The sequence below is a fragment of the Chrysoperla carnea genome, chromosome 3 (genome assembly GCF_905475395.1).
Source record: "Chrysoperla carnea chromosome 3, inChrCarn1.1, whole genome shotgun sequence".
NCBI lineage: Eukaryota > Metazoa > Arthropoda > Insecta > Neuroptera > Chrysopidae > Chrysoperla > Chrysoperla carnea.
The window spans coordinates 49,792,999-49,814,132 of NC_058339.1; the positions used below are offsets into that span (position 1 = coordinate 49,792,999).

At 29.3% G+C, this 21,134-nt stretch overlaps 2 protein-coding genes across 2 annotated transcripts; both read right to left on the reverse strand.

Annotated features, from left to right (window-relative positions):
- Nucleotides 1–145: 145 nt before the first annotated feature.
- On the reverse strand, nucleotides 146–20,832 carry LOC123296079 (zinc finger protein 62-like). The gene is made up of 14 exons (XM_044877540.1): nucleotides 20,665–20,832; nucleotides 18,235–19,024; nucleotides 17,539–17,958; nucleotides 12,005–12,424; nucleotides 11,252–11,385; nucleotides 7,975–8,323; nucleotides 7,636–7,917; nucleotides 6,439–6,858; nucleotides 5,964–6,000; nucleotides 4,542–4,620; nucleotides 1,156–1,891; nucleotides 557–976; nucleotides 369–498; nucleotides 146–304 (listed from the first exon to the last, which is right to left on the reverse strand). The coding sequence occupies exons 1-14, from the start codon at nucleotides 20,782–20,784 to the stop codon at nucleotides 235–237; spliced, it is 4,407 nt and encodes a 1,468-aa protein (XP_044733475.1). The 5' UTR covers nucleotides 20,785–20,832; the 3' UTR covers nucleotides 146–234.
- On the reverse strand, nucleotides 5,761–10,165 carry LOC123296677 (zinc finger protein 501-like). Its single transcript, XM_044878256.1, has 4 exons — nucleotides 9,974–10,165; nucleotides 7,636–8,323; nucleotides 6,439–6,858; nucleotides 5,761–6,000 (listed from the first exon to the last, which is right to left on the reverse strand). The coding sequence occupies exons 1-4, from the start codon at nucleotides 10,091–10,093 to the stop codon at nucleotides 5,864–5,866; spliced, it is 1,365 nt and encodes a 454-aa protein (XP_044734191.1). The 5' UTR covers nucleotides 10,094–10,165; the 3' UTR covers nucleotides 5,761–5,863.
- Nucleotides 20,833–21,134: the final 302 nt, after the last annotated feature.

Consider the following 21,134-nt stretch of genomic DNA (forward strand, 5'->3'; position numbering starts at 1 on the left):
ACGCAGTCTTTTTTTATTTTCTTTCACTTTGAATATATAGGAATTCTATTTGAATTTTTTTATTAGGGATTTGGTCCTTGAAGCCAATCTGAGGGCGGTTGTTTTTGGAAGCTACAAGCATGCTTTTAATTCTAATATTTATTATCGTAATGTATTTGTAAAAGTTACAAAAATAAATTTTATTTATCAATTTTGCATCACATTTTTTTTTTCCAATTCGTAAATGTAATATATTTATGAAGATTGTGAAGGTGTATTAGTTACAGGTCGGTCTACCATTCCTTGAACTTGGGATTGATCAGAGCTAGAATTAAAAATATTAATTAAAAAAATGGATTCAGTTTTGAACTCTAGAAAATTAGACTTACATATTTTTTATAACTGCATCGTTGCCTATTTGTGAAATTTTTGTATTTGTATGTGTTCGTTTATGCCTTGTTAAGCTGCTCGATACCGGATAACTTTTAAAACAAATATCACATGTATATGGCATTTCCCCTAGTGCAAATAAATTTATCAGTGATCAACTATATGCTTGTGGTATAAAAACACTTACCAGTGTGAGAGCGGTTATGTCTCACAAGAGATTCAGGCCTAGCAAAACCCATTTCACATATTTTACACACATGTGGCTTTTCACCAGTATGAGTTCTCATATGAAATTTTAATTGATGATTTAAACGAAATTTTCGATTACATTCTGTACATGAATAGGGCCGTTCACCCGTGTGTTTACGCATATGTTTTGTGACACAATATGCTTGAGCAAAACTTTCACCACATACAGTACATAAAAATGGTTTTTCACCCGTATGAATACGCAAATGATTTCTAAGATCATTTGGAAATTTAAAAAATTTTGGACAAAATGTACATGCGAAATTTTTTACATCGCTATGTGATTTCATATGTGCTGATAAACCGCTCGAATCTGAAAATCTTTTGCCACATGTTGAACAAACATAAGGTTTTTCTCCTGAAACAAATTGGTAAGTAATAAAAGATATTTTTTAGCCACAAACATTCTTACGTTCAATTTTTGCCACATATTAATTTTGTTATTAAAGATTGGAAAATTGGACATACGCCAGTTTACTTTTGGCAACAGATTTATGTTTTTTTGGTATGCTAATGATTAATTACATATTATTTTACCTGTATGTGTCCTTAAATGTGAAAGACGACCGCCAGCATTTGCAAAACTTTTGGAACAATACAAACATTTATATGGTTTGTTTATCAAATGAGTTGTAACATGTTTTCGTAAATATGCTAAATTACTAAAAGTTTTCGAACATTTGGTACAAATAATTTCATCAGTTTTTGGATGCGAAATCATATGAATTTCTAAATCTGATTCTAATTCAAAACATTGTGAACACTTTGGACAAGGTAGGCCATCTTTGAGTTTCGATTTTCTTTTTCCTTTGGTTTGTGAATTTACTTGTTTTTTAAACGTTTTTGTACGTTTCTTTTGTTTTTCAAAAACCGATTTACATTTGTTTTTGTCAATTTTATCTTTTTGCCTTAATGACAATACACCTCTTTTCTGCTCCTTTACAGATTCCTTATCACCATCGTAAGTAATTAATTTTGATTCTTCATCATCATATTGGGATGAAATGTCGTTTTCTTCATCTTTTTTTATGAAACGTGTATTATGATTATTAGAATCATGAAATTCTGACTCATTTATGGTGTAAGAACTTTCTGATTTAATATCATAATTTGTTTCTTCATTATTATCATTAGATGATAAATTACTTTTGTATAAATATTCTCTTAATGTTTCATCAGATATTTTACATTGTTTCCTAAATTCAAAAGAATTATTTAATCTATCAACACATTCCAAGCATATTAATTCCGGTAAACCATCCCCTGTGTCCACCTAAAATTAGACATTCAGCACATTAGATTTGTAACAAAAATTTTGTATACCATGTATATGAAATATACATAGTAAATTAAGTTTAGTCCCAAGTTTGTAACGCTTAAGAATATTGATGCTAAACAAAATTTTGGTTTAGGTGTTCATAGAATCATCTAATTAGTCCATTTCCGTATGTCTGTCTGTCTGTCGTTTGTCGTCTATCGGTCTGTCATCATGATTACTCAAAAACGAAAAGAGATATCAAAGTGAAATTTTTATAGCGTGCTGAGGACGTAAAAAGTCAGGTCGAGTTCGTAAATGAGCAATATAGGTCAAATTTCATTGTAAACCGTTAGAGATAGAACAAATGTTTAAATGTAAAAAATGTTCCTTATAAAAAAATTAACAACTTTTGTTTGAAACATTTTCTTGTAAACATCACTGTTTACCCACGAGGGCGCTAATTAGGTGAAAATTTTGTAGTATGTATTAATAGTCCCGGAGCTGACCGTAAGAACGCGAGCCGATCAGCGGTACGCATAAAATATATTTTCCCTACTACTACTAACCATAGTCAATAGGATGGGGCTTTAGTGCCTCAACGCAGTGGGCACATATAACATGGGTGCTTTCTTGAAAGTAAAATTTTTGTTGACGAACTGTACCAACTTTGTCCTGCTTGGTAATTACTTTAAAATCTTCTATTCATTGAATAGAACAAAATAATATTTAAGTGCCTCTACGCAACCGGTGATAACACGGTGGCACGGATTTTTCAATGAATTTTCCCGTGTGCACGAACTATACCCATTCCGATCCGCTTAAAACTTTAACCAAATGAAAATTTAAACAATTTTATATACAAAAAAAAATAAGTGCCTCATTAGTTGCGGTTCTATATGCCTGGCAGGACGCCTAACATTTCGCGAGCTCCTATGCTACTATGTAGATAACTCTTCCGTCCGTCCGTCCGTCTGTGGTCACGATTACTCAAAAACGAAAAGAGATATCAAGAAATTCAATATCATCAACAAATTTTATAGTATGTATGTATTAATATAGGAATATCAAAGTGAATATCTTTTGTTATTTACATGACGTCAAAAAAAAAAACAAACGATTGCGCATCAACACTTGCGCATTATATGAGAATATCAGTTAAATATGTCAGATATGTATGTACATATGTGAAATGTGACAGAGTTATCAACACTGCCTATACATGGTATTTCAACAATTAACTCAGTCAATTGTTTGTTTTCACTTGTTTAGAGTACTTTTAATATTTTGCTCAATTAAAAGCCTTATAAAACGATAAAAATGAAAAATCAGTGCTTTTTATGCCGTTGTGGTGAAAATTTGGTACCTTTTGATCAAACTCATTTCGAAAAGGCCAGACGAATGGCAATGTATCGAAAATATAAAAACCATAAATACGGAGACATTGATTTTCCTACAACAATGGAAAACGCTATGTATCATCCTGAGTGTTATGGAAAATTCGTGGTATTGAAAGCAAAATATAAAGAAGAATTTAACATGATGTTACAACGTGAAGGTGTAAGTATGATTTTGAAAATATATGAACTTATTAATTATGATATTATTATTTTCGATAATTACTGGTTCATATTTTACACTGATTGAAGTGTCATAATTAAATAATTCTGAAACTAACTACTTCTTAATAACAAAAGATATTCACTTTGATATTCCTATATTAATACATACATACTATAAAATTTGTACCTAATTTGTAATTAACGCCCTCGTGGGTAAACAGTGATGTTTACAAAAAAATGTTTCAAACAAAAGTTGTTTATTTTTTTGTAAGGAACATTTTTTACATTTAAACTTTCATTCTATCTCTAACGGTTTACAAGATGGGTACTACGGACCCATGACCCAATTGACCCATGTTGCTCATTTACGAACTTGACCTCACTTTTTACGTCCTAAGCACGCTGTAAAAATTTCAGCTTGATATCTCTTTTCGTTTTTGAGTAATCGTGACCACAGACGGACGGACGGACGGAAGAGTTATCTACATAGTAGCATAGGAGCTCGCGAAATGTTAGGCGTCCTGCCAGGCATATAGAACCGCAACTAATGAGGCACTTATTTTTTTTTGTATATAAAATTGTTTAAATTTTCATTTGGTTAAAGTTTTAAGCGGATCGGAATGGGTATAGTTCGTGCACACGGGAAAATTCATTGAAAAATCCGTGCCACCGTGTTATCACCGGTTGCGTCGAGGCACTTAAATATTATTTTGTTCTATTCAATGAATAGAAGATTTTAAAGTAATTACCAAGCAGGACAAAGTTGGTACAGTTCGTCAACAAAAATTTTACTTTCAGGAAAGCACCCATGTTATATGTGCCCACTGCGTTGAGGCACTAAAGCCCCATCCTATTGACTATGGTTAGTAGTAGTAGGGAAAATATATTTTATGCGTACCGCTGATCGGCTCGCGTTCTTACGGTCAGCTCCGGGACTATAATATGGGAATATCAGTTATGTGTGTGTGGCTATATAAGAGTGGAAATTAACTCAGTCAATTGTTTGTTTTCACTTGTTATACAAAGCTTTAAGCTTATTACGCAACTCAATAATTTATTTATTTAATAAAATTTTAAAACATACATTATTAATTTTGAAAACTTACCTGCAATGAAGTACATTCTTTCAATATGTCAATAACATGAAAAATTGTTTGTAAACTTTCCTTTTCCGCCATACAAGTTCTGCATATTTTCTCAAATTTCATTGTTACTTTTATCACTTATAGTTTTTTTTTACATATTATTATTTATACCTAGTAGTTTGATTACTTTTTTGGCGTCGCGTTATTTACAGGTAACTTAAGTCGTAAACAAGAACAGTGAACACTATAAAAAGGCATGGAATGCATATAGATAAAATATGGTAAAAGCAGAGAATATATCGGTAAAATATAGCCTCTGGGTAGAAGGAAACTGAAGGACTGGAAGCTTAAACGGATGTTTTTTTTCAATGTACTTCGTGAGGGTCAGAGAGAGGAGTCACCGAGTCGCGGTGGTATTTACTGGAGCAAAACTTCCAATTTGTTAGTACTGGTACACAAAGCTGTATAATGGCTAACATTTCTAATGGATTTATCCAAAATTTTTTTTAACTTTGCCAATAGAATTTAAAAATAATTGTTCACCAAAAAGTTTCTAAATTTTAAAAAATCTAATAAAACGGTTTTCTACTTTTATCAATTATTATCTCGAAAAATAATAAAATAATATTTAATAAAAAACCATTTTTGGGTATGTCGAGAGTTTTTCCTTTAGAACAAGTAAACTGAAATTGGAAAGAAAATAAATAAATAAAAACTTGGACGAATCCATAAAATATTGGTTATATTAAAGATTGCTTCTCTGAGATACATACAACTCTGATATTTTGTATTATTATTGTTTAGAAAGAAAATAGAGAAAATATACTTTCTGCCTCATAAAACCTAAAAACTTGAAATTCACGTAAAACTGCTATCTCTGTCTGTATGTTTCGAGCATCACAAAAACAATTTGGCCAATTTGATGAAGTTGAATTTGTTTAAAAGCTTATGATTTGACTTTAAAACGCTGGTGTTCAAGCGGGTGGTAAGGAGAACAAGCGGAGTGAAGTATATTATGCGGAAGTATGTTTTAAAAGTTGGTTTTGGCTATACTGCTTGCGAAATGAGCTCTGAGGCCAAGGGCGTAAACCAGTTTGTAGGTCGCCTTATTGACAAGGTCGAAAGTGCCTCCCACGAATGTGAATAAAGCTGGTGTAAGAATGAAAGAGGATCTCAGTGAGAGCAAGAAGAGTGAAATGATTTTAAGGTTGTTATTGACCAGAGAAGCAAGCAAGTAAAGCTAGTACTATATTATATAAATTACATTATGTGCTACAAGGATGAAATTACACAAAAAATCAATATAATTAAAATATGTTACTTTTATTTTCATATTAATTATATTAAAATCTGGGAGTAAATAAATATCCAATTTTAACTTTTGGTGGATCTTTAATATTATGTATTCGTTTATGTTTTGCTAGAATACTTGATGATGCGTACCTCTTAGGACAAATATCACAAATAAATGGTTTTTCTCCTAAAAAATTGTAATTGTTAGCTAAATATATGTCTAATTAAGACATTTGTAAGGTAATCCAACAATGATTTTAATTTTATAATGCTGAAAAATAATATGGAGATAATAATCAAATAATTTACAAAAATAAACTATACAAAAATTCGCGCTATAATAAGTTAACTGACATAAGTGACATTATTGCGCTATTAGAAATTAACAAGATCATTTTTATTTTAATAATTCTCATCATCCAGAAGCATTTCTAATATTGTTAATTGGAGGCTAGAATAGCTTGCTGTTTTCGTAATAATGTTACCAATTTTCGAGCTTACGTATAAAATGTGCGCGGTCCTTTTTTCATTTTAGAATTTAAAGGTTTATTTATAAAAAAGACACCGAAATTTAAAATCAGTTTTATGCTTGGACTACCTTAACTAAAAATCAATAAATATTTACCAGTATGGTTTCGTTTATGTATAGTAAGAGATTGAGCTCTTGCAAATGCTTGATCACAAATTGTACACACATACGGTTTATCACCAGTATGAGTTCGTAAATGTAATTTTAACTGATCATTTTGTATAAATCGTTTATTACATATTTGACAGGCGTAAGGTAATTCTCCAGTGTGCCGTCTCATATGTATTGTTACATAATGTGCTTGTGTAAAACTTTCACCACATATTGTACACAAAAACGGACGTTCTCCGGTGTGTGTCAATATATGCCTTCGAAGCATAAATAAATGTGAAAATGCTTTTGGGCATAATTTACAACTAAATTTTTTCACATCACTATGTGACCGCATATGTGACGCCAAACCACCTGTATCTACAAATCGTTTACCGCATACTGGACATATTTCCGGTTTTTCACCTACAGAAAAAAGAAAATTTATTTGATTTAATACACAAGCTACCCAAAACTGATATGTGCAAAGTTGTGAAATGAGATAAAAATTTGAAATCAATTACAATTGATTTAAAAATATAGAACATTTTAGGGAAGGTACAAAAAATTTTCCTAAACTAATTTTAATTCAAAATGGGTCTTACATAAAATTGGAAGCTATGGAAATAATGTTTAATCATGTTATTATAATAAGTGATTATCAGATACTAAGTAGTAATGCCGGGACACCTACACCTCATCTCAAATTCAAAATAGTTCATTGAATGAGAAACCCAAAATATCTTATAAGTAATTTGCCAAATCGACCATATCTATTGGGCATGTTTTTAGCTATAGTTTCGCATAAAAGTAGCTTATTCAAACCAGATATAAGAACTAAAAACTAGTAAATAGCAAAGAAACACTTTATATTAGAAATTTATTTCAAAACCTATTTGGCTATTTGTTTCCAAAAACAAATAGACAACTTACAAAAATAGAAACATACTCTCTCAAGATATACATATTCTGCTTTCCATTTCTGGTAAATGTATTCGTTTATCGAATATTTTACGCTTTGGTTCTCATGGTAAATCCCACAGCCTAATTTACTTTAAGCTTAAATCCACGAGTATAAAAGCCCTCCGATTTGGATATATCGTTTAGATAAACAAGAGTTTTTAGAACAGTGTGTCGACTTAATGATGAGTCGAGCTAATGCGTATGCAGTGAAAATTCATATGAAATTTGGATATTATATACCTGTGTGTACTCGTAAATGTCGAATACGTCCACCTGGTGCAGCAAAACGTTTATTACAAACATTACACTTGTATGGTTTATTAGTCATGTGAATATTAAGATGTCTTTTTAAATTGTTTATATTTTCGAAACTCTTAAAACATTTTGGACACTTTAGTTCTTTAAATACTTGATGTGTAATCATATGAATTTCTAAATCTGATTCTAGCTCAAAACTGCGTTTGCATTTTGGACAAGGTAAGCCTTCTTGAATAGCATTTATATCTTTTCTTTTTAATTTTGCTTTTTTATTTATTTTTAATTGTTTTCTTGTTTTATTTTTCAAAATTTCACAATTACTGTTCGATTCATTCATCTCTCTTTCTAAGTTGAATGTATTTATTTGGTTGTTGTTTAAGTTTTCTGAGAAATTATTGTCTTGCTTAATTCTATTAATTAAAGGCTCATCTTCACTATCATCATTAAAATTATGAAGATCTAAATCTGTGTTACTATAAGAATTTTCTGATTTTAAATCGATGTCTGTTTCCTTGTTTAATGATTTATTATCTTCAAATTTAACAGAGTCTTTTAATTCGTTCAATGTTTTATCCGAAATTTTACATTGCTTTCTGAATTCAAAAGCATTGTGTAATCGATTAAGACATTCCAAACATATTAACTCTGGCAAACCATCGCCCATGTTTATCTAGAATGAATATTTTGATGATTAATTTAATTGTGATTTTAAAAATTTATAAAATCTACGCTTAAAATTTTAGTACCAGATGTTTTAAAGAAGTAATAAAGAATATAAATCTTTAATTTTAGCTTTCTTTAAATATTTAACATCTAAAGTTTTTTTAAGTTATTTATTTTAAAAAATACCGAGATTTTTTTTTGTGGAGCATTTGAGTTTTTAAAGCAAATAGTTTTATATTTATAAAATAATTCTAACGTTTAGTAGAAAATTTAAAGGTAAGATCTCAGGGAACAATGGCAAAAATATAAAAAATTATTATTAGCCAAATCTTGGCAAAGAAAGAGTTATTTCTATCAAATGTTTATTTGTTTATAAATTAAACAATTGATTTTGTATAAACAAAAATGAAACAAAACTACTAGTGAAACAACAACATATAGTAATATTGAATCTAGGACATATCTATTCGATCTACCATCTCCACCATATTCTTATGTTTTAAAAACTATGTTCTCGACTCTCTAATATCATATAGTCTAGATTCTAGAATATTATTTACAATTTTTACCTGAAAATACGAACTCTCTGTTGGTTAGTATGTTTGTAGTTGGAGATATGATAAAATTATTGTTTATAGAGTTAGAGAGATGTATATATGATTTACTGATGGTCATGGTAACCGTCTGCTGAGCCTTAAATATGATAGTAGGTAATGTTCCAAGCCACCCTGTAAGGTTTCTCGAATTTCTATGTGTCATATTCCCCACCCCCCCCCCCAGGGGGAGATTTGAAAAACTGTCACTAAGTTATGGTTCTGGAAACTGTCTGCTTGTTGGATAATTCATTAGATGTGTTTCTGAACAGTCATCCTGCAAAGTTTGAGGTCAACAAGTCGTCCCATTCCCGATCATTATGCCAAAAAACCGAAAATGTCGTTACGCGGTAAAAAAATTTGAAGTGATGGTTCTGGAAACTGTGTATAACTTGTTTGATTGTGTTGAGGATGTCAAAAGGATCAGGAAAATATGTCTGGCAGAAAAGCAAGTGGTCAGTGGTGGGATATTCCCTGGGGTGGGAATATGACACATAGAAATTCGAGGAACCTTACAGGGCGACTTGGAACATTACCTACTATCATATTTAAGGCTCAGCAGACGGTTACCATGACCATCAGTAAATCATATGTACATCTCTCTAACTAATATACACCTGGTTGAGTATACCCAGCAGTTTTGACATGTCCTAGTGTAAGTATTCCACAGAAACCAAACCGTTTAATTCAAGCAGTTAAAAACGTAAATCAACTCCTAGGTAAATTATTGCGGGATGTGTAATTTCTCTTCAGACATAATTGAGTCTTATATCATTAGGCTATTTTTCTAATAAGAATAGTAATAAGGATTTGTTTAAGAAATCAAAACAAATAAAGATATTCAATTAAGTCGAATATTTCCCGGAGATTTGTCACCTTCGTATGACAGATTGTTTTCAAGGAGGACACAGAGGATCCGTTGAAATTGATCTAGATGCCAGAGATCCATTTGTGGTTTCTTATGTTTTAGTATTATTATTAAGTCGGATATTTTCGGAAGACTAACTATTCCAAGTATTTAGAAAACTGGACAATAGTAAGATTTCTAATTATTAACAACTTACTTGAACTGATGTGCACTCTTTTAATATATCGATAACATGGAAGATAGTTTGCATATTATCTTTTTCAATAACACAAGTTCTACAAATTCTTTGGAATTTTATAATTGTATTCTCATCCATGTTTCAGTTATTTTTGTATTCTCATTCAGTGTTTAGTGTGATTATATTCATACACAAGCGGATCTCAAGGTATACCTGATGCACTTGGAACTGGCATCAAAAATTGCAGAAATTCGAATAAAAATAATTAAAATTTTTCCTATTTTCTTGTATAAATGTATAACGGAAAGAAACATTTGATATGCAGTAATTTTTGAAAAACGTTAAAAATAATTAGAACAGAAATTTTAATTTATTTCCTTATAATTGAGCAATAATTTATAAGCTGTGTCTAATCACAAAACTATCAAAGGAAATTACTCATATTCGAAAAAAACAAAAAGCGTATCTATCATATTCTCTTAAATAGTAAAGCAATTTGTATTTCATCTATTTAAAGTTTGTCCATCAGGGCCCGACCTCAGAGGGGCCTGTCGTGCAAATGCCCAAAGCGGCAAAATTGAGGGCGCTGGACGATACCACAGAGTCCTCAATTTTTTCTCTTGGATATTTTTTTCTATGGATAGAAAAATTTTATTAAAATTACTATGCTTTAAAATGATACTTTTGGAAGCTTTAAAGTCAAGTCGAAAAGACGCGAAGAAGAAATACCTAAATAAGAAAGAAGAAAGTTCAATTTTACATTTCTGAACTGAAAAACTTTTTCCTTTCGTTTATGTTTAACGGGGATTTCCCACAGTGTTTATATATGTAATTATTTCTAGATTCCTACAATGAAATTTTAGAAGAACTCCTAAATTATGATATACAGGGTGAACAAACCTACCGAAGTTAGTGGACGCCTCTTATTTTTCACTTACGAGCTTATAAACATGGATACATACATACTTACTCTCATGCTTTTTTGTACACTTGTTCAGAAGTACCAGAATAACTAAGTGACTATTATACAATTCCCACCATATCATACAGGTAACATCCCACCTTTGGAATAACAGGCACATGACTAGGTATATAGTGTTAGTGTAAAGGACGGCAAACATTATTTTTGCGCGGATCGGCAAAATAGCTAGATAAGGCTCTGTTGTCTATTAATGTACTGGCTTTGTATTTGCCACGATGCATATTCTCGTCTTCGATTAATGGTTATTGTAAGAAAATTAAACAAAAAGATAAATAATTCAAATTTATTCGTTTTATTTTCTATTTTAATTATTAAAATCTGGGAGTGAATAGATATTCCGTTTTAACTTTTGGTGTCTCTTCAGTATTATGTATTCGTTTATGTTTTGCTAGGCTACTTGATGATGTGTACCTCTTAGGACAAATATCACAAATAAATGGTTTTTCTCCTAAAAAAATTGTAAGAATTAGCAAACAATATCCATTTATGACAATACGTAAGGTAATAGGGTATTATCGTTAGCCATAAATAAATTATGAAATTTGAAAAAAGTTAAAATTTATGTAAAAATATACCTAAATATTCTGATTTCGAGTCATAAAAGCACATTTTTCTTTTAAAATATTAAAATTAAAAATCGTAATTTTTAAACTGTATATCACGTGACCTAAAACGCGAACAAGCCTTGTTGTGATGTCATATCGGTATGAGCCATAGACCATCAATTAGTTCAGTGTAGACAGTTGGGTATAGTATATACATAGATAATAAGTATTTATATTTATTATAATCAGATGTCTATGAATATATCTGTCAAACTTATTTGTGTTATTTCGTGTAATGATACCGATATTACGTTATCAAATTGGATGCCCGCGTTTTTGACAATTTAAAAAAGGTTTAAAATTTAATTTTAGTTTTTGGCAAGAAAGCGTGTATATTTTTCCGAAATAAATTTTTGGTGGCGTTTTATTAGCAAAATCGACATTTTGAAGTACTTTTTCAAAAATAGTTGAATACCCTACAATGATTTTAATTTTATAATACTGCAAAATATTCATATTTACCAGTATGGTTTCGTTTATGTATAGTGAGGGATTCAGTTCTTGCAAATGCTTTATCACAAATTTTACACACATACGGTTTATCACCAGTATGAGTTCGTAAATGTAATTTTAGATTAACATTTAATATAAAACGTTTATTACATATTTTACAGACGTAAGGTAATTCTCCAGTGTGCCGTCTCATATGTATTGTTACATAATGTGCTTGTGTAAAACTTTCACCACATATCGGACATAAATATGGCCGTTCTCCAGTATGTGTCATTGTATGTCTTCGAAGCATAAATAAATGCGAAAAAGACTTTGGACAAAATTTACAACTAAATTTTTTTACATCACTATGTGTACGTAAATGTGATGATAAACCACTTGAATCTGCATATCGTTTGCCACATACTGGACATATTTCCGGTTTTTCACCTATAAAACAATAAATTTTTTATTTAAAAAAAAATATTTAAAATACATTATAATTTTGAGATATTTAAACGCAGTTTTTTGGCGCTCTCTGTTGATGACGTATAAGTACGTGATCTGTCAATTGGTGACAGTTCAATGTATAATTTACACTTTATAAAAATGAATTTACAACACAGAATTTTTAAAAAAAGCCGTAGAATAGTATAATTTAATGAAATACCATATAAAATGTAAGTAATTATTATCATACAGTATTTCAATAAATTTGACAAGCCTGTACTTTGATGTCACGTCCGTATAAAAATTTGAATTTCCGTTTTAGAAATTTTTAAATGCCCTCACTGAATTTGTACTTTTATTAATTAATTTTATGTAATTAAAAAGATATTAATTACTAAAATAATGGTTTAGTTGAAATGTCCAGTCGTGAAAGTTACAGAAGAAAAATATTTGAACCAAATTTAAATTTCATGAATATTCCCTATTTTATTATCATAATTTTTAATTGAATACCTGTATGAACTCGTATATGACGATTTCGATCACCGGATCCTGCAAAACTTTTTGGGCACAAATGACATTTATAAGGCTTATTAGTCATATGTATGTTGACATGTTTCCGCAAGTTTCTTATATTATCAAAAGATTTTAAACATTTTGTACACTTGAGTGTATCAGTTTGTTGATGTATAATCTGATGGACTTCTAAATCTGATTCTAATTCAAAACATTTTTTACAGGATGTGCAAGGTATTCCATTAATTATTGTTGTATCATTCTTTTTATTTGTTTTAGATTTCACTTTTTGTTTTACTGTGCCTTTTTTATTTCGTTTCTTTTTATTGTGCACCAATTCATCAGTGTGATTCGTTTCTTTAGAATTCCTTTCTGTTTGAATAAGATTCTCTGAATTTTTGACATCAGTAACTTTTTTATCTTTAGTTAACCTTTTAATAAGAGGTTCATCTTCACTAATATCTTCTTTTACAGGCTCATCATCACTGTTGTCATCATTATCCGCATTAGATGTTTCATGAAAATCTGAATCATTTAAATTATCTGATGTTTCCGATTTAATTTCAAAAGTTGATTTAAAACACTCAGTTTTAACAAATTTAATCTCTTTCGTTTTGAAATGTTCTCTTAGGGTTTTATCTGAAGTTTCACATTGTTTTCTAAATTTAAATGCGTTATTTAAACTATTTACGCAATCTGTGCAAATCCATTCGGGTAGACCATCACCTATATCCACCTGGAAGTTAATTGCATTTTAATAGATATAAACTACTGGAAAAGTAGTGATAGGGAGAGCTTAAACCTAGCTCTACGCATTTTTATATTAATGTTATTTTTATTGCCTTAAAAACTAATAAGTTTAATACCTTGTTAAATTACTTACTTGTATTGAAGTACACTCTTTTAACATATCAATAACATCAAAAATTGTTTTTAAATCATCTTTTTCGATAACGCAAGCTCTACATATCTTTTGAATCGTTAAATCAAAATTCTTACTCATTTTTTCAAAGTTTTTATAACAATTTTCTTAGAATAAATTTTGACACATATTTTACGATAAAAAAATTTATGACATACAAGATCCTTAACATTATGCTAATTTAATCTCTGTCAAAAATTGCCATTAATGAAGTTAATCCAATCTTACTAATTCTTTCTATTTATTGATGTATTATCAATTTCTTATAATTATTATACCTTGCATATCAAGGTATAGTAAGTTTAGTCCCAAGTTTGTAACGCTTAAAAATATTAATGCTACGAACAAAATTTTACTATAGGTGTTTATAAAATCACTTGATTAGTCCATTAGTATTAACCGTCTGTCTGACAACATGATAACTCAAAAACGAAAAAAGATATCGAGCTGAAATTTTTACAGCGTATTCAGGACATAAAAAGTGAGGTCGAGTTCGAATGAGCAACATAGGTCAATTGGAGGACCCATCTTGTAAACCGTTAGAGATGGAACAAAAGTTAAATGTAAAAAATCTTCCTTATGAAAAAATAAACAACTTTTGTTTGAAACATTTTTTCGTAAACATCACTGTTTACCCGTGAAGGGGTAAATTGTATAGTATGTATTATAAGGGGATATCAGTTATGTATGTGTGACATACATGTATGAGTAATCAACACTGTCTTTGCATGGAATTTCAACAATTAACTCAGTCAATTGTTTGTTTTCACTTGTTTTCTATATAAAATACATATGATTACAGAAGCTAAAATAACAAAAATTTCTACTACAAGAGTGGTGAGCTTAAATTCAATGTCAGCCAGAGCGAGTTAAGTGAATTTTAACGTTATCTTTCAATTTCATATTCTACATTTAATTTTTCTTTCTTTAAAATTACAATTGAGCTGTTTTCGATACAATTATTATTGCCAGATCACTTTCCCGTTGTGACGTTTAGGATAGGGAAATCAGGAGTAATTTAGACTTGACGAATGTACCAATGAGTATTCAGATAAAAACTAACAAAAATTTTTATAAAACAATATTTATTCTTTAGTATTTATTATTTAAATAATGTTACAATGAATAAGGAAATTGAAATAACAATACAACTAAAAAGACCCGGAAAAACCTTGCATATCACACATAATAAAACCAATATTGATTAGTGTGAGCAGTTCTTCAAAGTAATGCATTTTCGGGCATCTCGCATCTATTAAAAAAGTTCATATCTGCTGATTCCCTGAATATTCTGTTAGTAATTGCGTTTTTTGCTCATATCAAAATTAATAATTCATCATTTCAATGGAACCGTATTCGTATTAATCAGATTAATGCGAATGCTTTTCCATCAAAATGACGAATTTAATCACTTTGATACAATAAAAAAACGTAACTAGTATATAGCACAATATAAATAATTTATAATATTGCACATATCTCTTATTTTTTATACTTAATTATATATTTGTTAGCAATTTTTTAAATTTTTATATCATAAAATATTAAATATGGTAATTTAAATGTTAAAAATCTTCAATATTACTTTGATGACTCCTTAAGCAGATTCCAGAATTATATTATATATAGACTGACAATGCTGTTATAAAACATCAGACCGAAGACTGTGAATATTTTGTCGATACAATTGGTAAAAATGAAATTCACACAACCAGTTGGTAGTGGAAAATGATAAATTATAACAAGAATTAAAAATATTTTTATTTACAGTAGGTATTTTACAAATATACTTAGCTACCATGATCGTGAGAATTTTAAGAGAATCAATTATAATTGACAAAATTATTGTGGTCTACGGTATAATGTCACCTGATATTGATCCACATGAATAATTTAAATATATTTTGGGGTATTATATTAAAGACTGTCAGATAATGACAGAAAAAAGAATTAATGTTTTGCAGTCTGCTAATGTTAGCGGACATCATGGTGGTATTATATAGAGGAGATGCAGTAACGTTGGCTAAAGCGTTATCAGGTATTTGTACTACACATTTGTCAAATAGTAGAAAGATTGATATAACACATATTGGTACTACAAATTTGTCAAGTAGTAGGATACCATTTTGTGTGGAAGTTGTTGAATGTAACAGCGTCTCTTTTTTATAATACCTCCATAAAGGACATATATAAGGGCACAAACAACAGAAAATTTTCTTGCATTTTATTCAAATGAATGACAGACTGTAAAAAGTTTTTCTCTTTGTTTTACAAACAAATGTTAATTTTTAACTATGCATTAATGCGTTATGCATGTTATTTTATACATTTTTTTGTTGCTTGTGAATATATCCCCTATCATTAGCAGACTGTAAAAAAATCTTTATTTTTTTTCTGTCATTAGCTGACAGTCTATTAGCGGTCTAAGGTATTTTGCAGCTTATGATCTGTTCTTGATTCGGAAGTCAGAGTAGTATTATCCGAATTTTTTGTTTATTTCTGATTATTTTGTTTAACATAATAAAATATTAAAATACTTTTTTTTATTTAATTATAAAAAGAAATTCACTTTAGAGGATACTTAATATGGAGACACTGTTCAAATCTTTAGTAAATGAAAGTTCTGAATTTTCGCAACATTCTTGTGATAATGTTAAGTTCTTAACGTTAGATTTAATATTTTCATATTACGCGGGAAATAATTATTATTCTATTTAATTTGAATTAATTCATTATAAATATGTTTAATTATTGGAAATAATTAGTATTCTATTTAATTTGAATTAATTCATTATAAATATGTTTAATTATTAAAAAAGCTAACAAATATAATTCTATTCAGTTCAATTTATGGTTTTAAAACAAAATTTAAACAAAACAAAAAAGTGTAGATCGAGTTTTTAAACTAAATCAAGATTGTAAAAATAAAATTCTAAAATTGTTAAACGTGAATTATAATTGGTATAATTCAATCTTTGATCGAAAATTCATTGAAATTGTAAAAAAATTCAATGTAAATGGAATGCAGCTATTAATTCATATGATTTTCCATCTTTGTGTGTACGTTTGTGTTGTGATAAGGCACTGGATGATATATATCTTTTTGGACACATGTTACATGCATATGGTTTATCACCTAGAAATAAATAAAAATATAGTTCGCATCCACTGATTTCATAGCGTATATTTAATAGACTTTTTTTTAAATATTCTTTTTTATTTCGAGCATTAAGTCAAAAAATTATTCAAGACAACATGTTTAACAATGGTTAAAAGTATTTGGTTTTTTTTTTATTTGTAGTAAAATTTTTGACCCGAAACAAAAGGTAACCCGTTTAAAAATAAATAGATTAGTTATATTTATTTTCAAACTATAATCAAGTAAACACCTTTCAGTTGATTTATCTACGGTCACTTGAGTATCTAACAATACTGTACTCGAAATCAACTACGAGCCTTTGGTCACGTAATTAGGAAAGCGCAACATTTTTGTATACTCAGGACATTTAAAATTAAATATTAAATTTCGAGATGTGATAATTTATAATAGTTATTTCACAATTAAAAAAAAAAAAACAAAAAAAAAAAACAAACTTTTAAATGCGACGCCGCGATTATCACGCGATGAACGAAGAGTTAAGTCTACATTTTATAACTAAAGAATAAAGATACTTACCAGTATGTGACCGCATATGCCTTACAAGAGATTCCGGTCTTGCAAAAGCTTTCTCACAAATTTTACAAACATTGGGTCTGTAACCAGTATGTGTACGTTCATGCATTTTCAATTGATCGCGTAATCTAAATCGTCTGTCACACATTGTACATAAATATGGGAGTTCTCCAGTATGATTACGCATATGCATTGTGACATTATATGATTGTGTAAAACCTTTGCCACATACATTACATAAGAATGGTTTTTCACCGGTATGCGTTAACATATGTCGCCGTAACATAAATAAATGTGAAAATGATTTCGTACAAAATTTACATTTAAAGTCTTTTCTTTGTGTGTGTGTTTTCATATGTGACCACAATCCACTAGTGTCACCAAACGTTTTTCCACATACAGAACATATTTCTGGTTTTTCACCTATAGCAAAAATAATAATATAAGTTTTAAAAATTTTATTGAAGCTCTTGAACAAGACTATAGTAGTTGGCAGTCATTTCAGAATGACTGGAAATTTGAGAAACTATTAGCAAGGCTATTTTCAGAGGTTTTATTTATTCATTGAAAGGAATATTCAAACGGATCGTTTCCAGGTCGGTCCATAAATTGTTTTAGTTTATGTTTAATATAAATAATTTTAAAGATTTGGTATTCATTTTCTAAATCCAAATTATCGATCTCAAAATAATACAGTACCTGTATGTACTCGTAGGTGTCGAACATAGTAACTTGATTCAGTGAAACCTTTGGTACAAATGGTACATCTATATGGTTTAATAACCATATGTTTACGTACATGCCGAGTGAAACTTCTTCGTGTTTTAAAACTTTTCACGCATTTTGTACAGTTTAAAGTTTTCTCATGCAAAATCATGTGTAGTTCTAAATCCGATTGTAATTCGAAACATTCCTTACACTTTGGACATGGTGTACCCTCTTGTGGAGTAACCTGAATTTTTTCTTTTGACCTCTTTTTTGAAGTAATATTTTGTTTTTTACGATTTTTCTTTGCCTTAGCTAACGAATCATTTTCGCTATCTACTTCATCTAATTTTTCATTCCTTTCATCAGACGATTTAATAGCATTAACTTCAGTATTTTCAGATTTAACATCAATACTCGCGAATGTATTATCGTCATTTTGGTTTCGTTTTTTTATTCTTTGTGACAAAGGTTCATCCTCACTGTCATCGTCACTGTCTGTTATATCACAAGTATCATTCAAATCAAAATCATTTTTTGTAAACGAATTTTCTGATTTAATATCTACTTCGACTTCTATGTTGCTAACATTATTATCTTCAAATGATGGTGGTTCATTTGATACTCCATTTTCCTCGAATTTAACTGATATTTCTCCAATACCCCCTAATTGTCTTAAAGTTTTATCCGATGTTTCACATTGTTTTCGAAATTCAAAAGCGTTGTTTAATCTATCAAGACATTCTGCGCATATTAATTCTGGCAATCCATCACCCATATTGATCTTAAATTAAAAATTAAAAAAACTTATTTGGACCTGGATAACAAAGATCTTAAAGGGGTCTAGGATTTTTTAATTTTTATTTTACTCAGTTTCAAATAGCCATGTTGAGACAGTAAATTTTCCAAAAAGCCAGGTTTACAACCTGGATAACAAAGATCTTAAAGGGGTCTAGGATTTTTTAATTTTTATTTTACTCAGTTTCAAATAGCCATGTTGAGACAGTAAATTTTCCAAAAAGCCAGGTTTGTGAAGAAGAAAACTGAATATTTGTAAACAAAAGTGCCGCAACTTGTCCAAACAAATATTCAAAATAATTTCCCTACTATAAAGATTATTGAGCTAAAAAGTCCCAATTATAGAGGTAAATATCGACAATATCGAAAAAGTGAAATCTAAGCTATACGGATTTAATTATTTCCAATAAAAGAGATGCAAAAGTGCCACGACCTCATTGTAATCTTAACTGCGTTTTTAAACGCAGTTTTCTCGAAACTCTTAATTTTTAAAGCAATATAACTTTTTTTTTGGCATTTTAAAATCAAGAATTTCGAGAAAATTAAGCTTAAAGCCCAATATCTAGTGACAAAATGAAAACAAATCTATGGATACATACATTTTAAGAATATATCAGTTTCCAATAGACCTTTACATTTAAATTACGATTCATTATTGTTTCGTACAGTCAGTAAGAATCAGACAAAGATACAAAATATTTGTTATTCATTTTATCAAAATTTTATCCGAAACAAAAAGTAATCACTTTTTACCAATGAAATTGTTGCCAGCGTTGCCACATACGTGTCTGTACTTTAACAGAAGATATAAAAATCGGGGTTGTTTATATAACTTTTAATAATTCCATGATTGTTTTAAAAATTAAAAATACGTAAATGTGCCTAAGATTTCCTAAATAGTACACGCAATATATCGTGTCAACATCGAGCGAGTATTTAATTAGTCAGTCTACTACCCGGCCGAATAGAATAGTGAATAAACCCTCTAAACTTCAGCAAATGAGTCTGTATATATATTGCACAAAATCCTTCTTGGATCTTGCTATAAAAATTTCTTGTCGCGCAATTAAGGGTTGTAATAACTAAGAGCTATGGTTTTATAATCCATATTGAAGCTATTTAATTATTTCGTATAATAATGAACATCTTCCAGTAACTACTCGGGAATAGTTTTCGACAGATAATCTACACGTAATGAATATTCCGCACGATTTAGACTGAAAACTATCTTAGAGTAAACAAAGCTAAACACCCATGTAAACATCGTGCATTAATTATTTAAGAAATAAATGAATGCATAAGACTAGTCTCTCAAGCCCTACGCATTTTGAATATTGATAACCACTCGCCCGAAGTCGAATTATTAGATCAAGTATCAAACCCGAGGCTAATTTTTCGAATGCATATTGTGTATTTAAACAATCAATTGCTTATATTATGAATCGGAATGAATCAAATTGTACCTAACTGTAAAATAATAAATGACATAAGATTTGCAATATTTCTAAGTAGAAGTTGGCAAATAAATTTTCTCCGAATAATTTGTAAAATTTATTCGTAAAGATGTATAGGTACTTTGTCTTCTTATTTATAGATATATAGGATTTAACTATTTAAGATACTTACTTGTATTGAAGTACACTCTTTTAATATATCAATAACGTGGAAAATGGTTTGCAAATTTTCTTTTTCTACCACACAGGTTCTACATATTTTTTGAAATTTTATTACTATATTATCATTCATATTTTATTGAGAAAAAATGATCAGTTCTAACAAATTTCACAACATTCATTAGACTATGTAAAAACTTCCAATATTATCTTAGTTATGAAACTTAATTTTTTAACAAAAATTAAAGTTCGTAAATCTTATTTGATTAAAATATTGCAAATAAAATTTAGAAAATAATAATAATATTCTTGATAATTTTTGTGTATTAATTTTCCATGTATCGCAATTTTTAAGTAAAATAAAGGTTAATAAATCCTGATTACCAAATAGAGAATTCAGAATAAAAACAAACAATTGACTGAGTTAATTGTTAAATACTATGTATAGATAGTGTTGATTACGCAATCGTTTGTTTTTTACGT